The following is a 1,447-nucleotide window of genomic DNA, read 5'->3' as shown; positions in this document are numbered from 1 at the left end:
CCATTAAAGCTGTTGTGGATTTCCCTGGGAAACTCAGCCTGGAGCATCCCAGGACCCGTACATACTTCGAAGAAAATCTCCCCACGGTCCCTTCCTCTAGTCTCCACTTTGGGGTTCATTCCTGTTGTTATATTTTTTTGGGGTAAGGGGAAGGGAAATGAGGTTTTATTTTGTTGGGATTCCTTCTCATCCGTTCCAGTGTTGGGGGGGCAGAGTGTTGATAGCATTTTGCCATGCCACACAGCATAGTGTTATACAAGCAAAGAATTTTGGCTAAAATCCAAAAAACATTACCCAGGAAAAAAGGCAAACTGTGAGTGAGACTCGATCGTTTGTTGTTCTTCTGTGAAAAGACTTGGAAATTGTCGGAGGACAGTTTGAGTTACGATTTTTTTCCCTTTTTTTGTTGTTGTTGTTTGGGTTTCTTTTTTTCCCACCATTCATACATGTAACTGTTATTTTTGCAAACAAGACAGTCTTGAATTAGATGAAAAAGTTAATAAACAAAATGGCGACTCCAATATTTAGTAAGATCACCATGACTACCAGGATGGGAGCTGAGCCCTGCAAGAGAAACAGAAGGAGAGGAGTTAGACGGCGCATTGAAAATCTCTCCCGGGTCGCCTCGGAGCCGAGGTCGGGCGCTGCGCCGGGTCTGGGGGGGTCTGCAGCTGAGCACACCCCAAACAGAGGATTTACACCCTCCAGCAAACGATCCCAAAGCACCTGGAATACTCAAGGTTACCTGCAAGTCTTGTGGGTGCCCCATCCCTGAAGGGGTCCAAGGCCAGGCTGGATGAGGCTTTGGGCAACCTGGGCTGGTGGGAGGTGTCCCTGCCCATGGCAGGGGGTGGCACTGGATGGGCTTTAAGGTCCCTTCCAACCCAAACCCTTCTGTGATTCTAAGTCTTGGGACAGACTGCTGTCATGTATTTGCACAAATGCCTGTAAATCCCCGTGTGAGCCCCCGATGCGGCATGTGCCAGGCAAAGCCCTGGATGCACGCCCACCGGCCGCATCCGTGGAGACAGCCGTGGCTCATGGGCTCCTCCGTGGCATGCAGATAGGAAATCTGGCCTTAAAATAACAATTAAATCAGCTGCTTCCCCAAGGTGGTCAATGAAAAGAAAAAAAAATTGTGTTGGATCATGTAGTTGTTTGGGGATGGTTTGGAGGAGTCTCCAAAGGACATTTCCCAATGTTTTGGGGACATTTCCCAATGTCCCAGCGTGATTGCTGGTCAGGGTATCCGGATAACGGCAAAGTCAGGCCAGCATACGGTGGTCTATGTTACAGCAAAATTTTGGGAAAGCTCCAACAACCTTTCCTGAGGTCCGTATGGACCAAATTAAGCTTCTGGAGATTATGGGGCTCCATCAGAGCACCTCACATCAGGGCTGGCCTGGGTCAGGCATCCACTGTATGCTGGGACGAAGGCGCCCACCGG

At 49.4% G+C, this 1,447-nt stretch overlaps 1 protein-coding gene across 1 annotated transcript in view; it reads right to left on the bottom strand.

The window, feature by feature from the left end:
* Window positions 1–410: 410 nt before the first annotated feature.
* Window positions 411–1,447, bottom strand: part of LOC104468174 (junctophilin-3-like) — a gene marked incomplete at its 5' end in the record, with an annotated part of 16,944 nt that continues 15,907 nt past the window's right edge. Inside the window, one exon of the mRNA XM_010082211.1 lies at window positions 411–564. Within this exon, the coding sequence (XP_010080513.1) occupies window positions 484–564 (81 nt within the window). The remainder of the gene's footprint in view (window positions 565–1,447) is intronic.

This window comes from Pterocles gutturalis, unplaced genomic scaffold (assembly GCF_000699245.1).
Source record: "Pterocles gutturalis isolate BGI_N339 unplaced genomic scaffold, ASM69924v1 scaffold18869, whole genome shotgun sequence".
NCBI classification, from domain to species: Eukaryota; Metazoa; Chordata; class Aves; order Pterocliformes; family Pteroclidae; genus Pterocles; species Pterocles gutturalis.
Note: the sequence above shows the minus strand (reverse complement) of the source record. Positions and strands in the feature narration are given on the sequence as shown.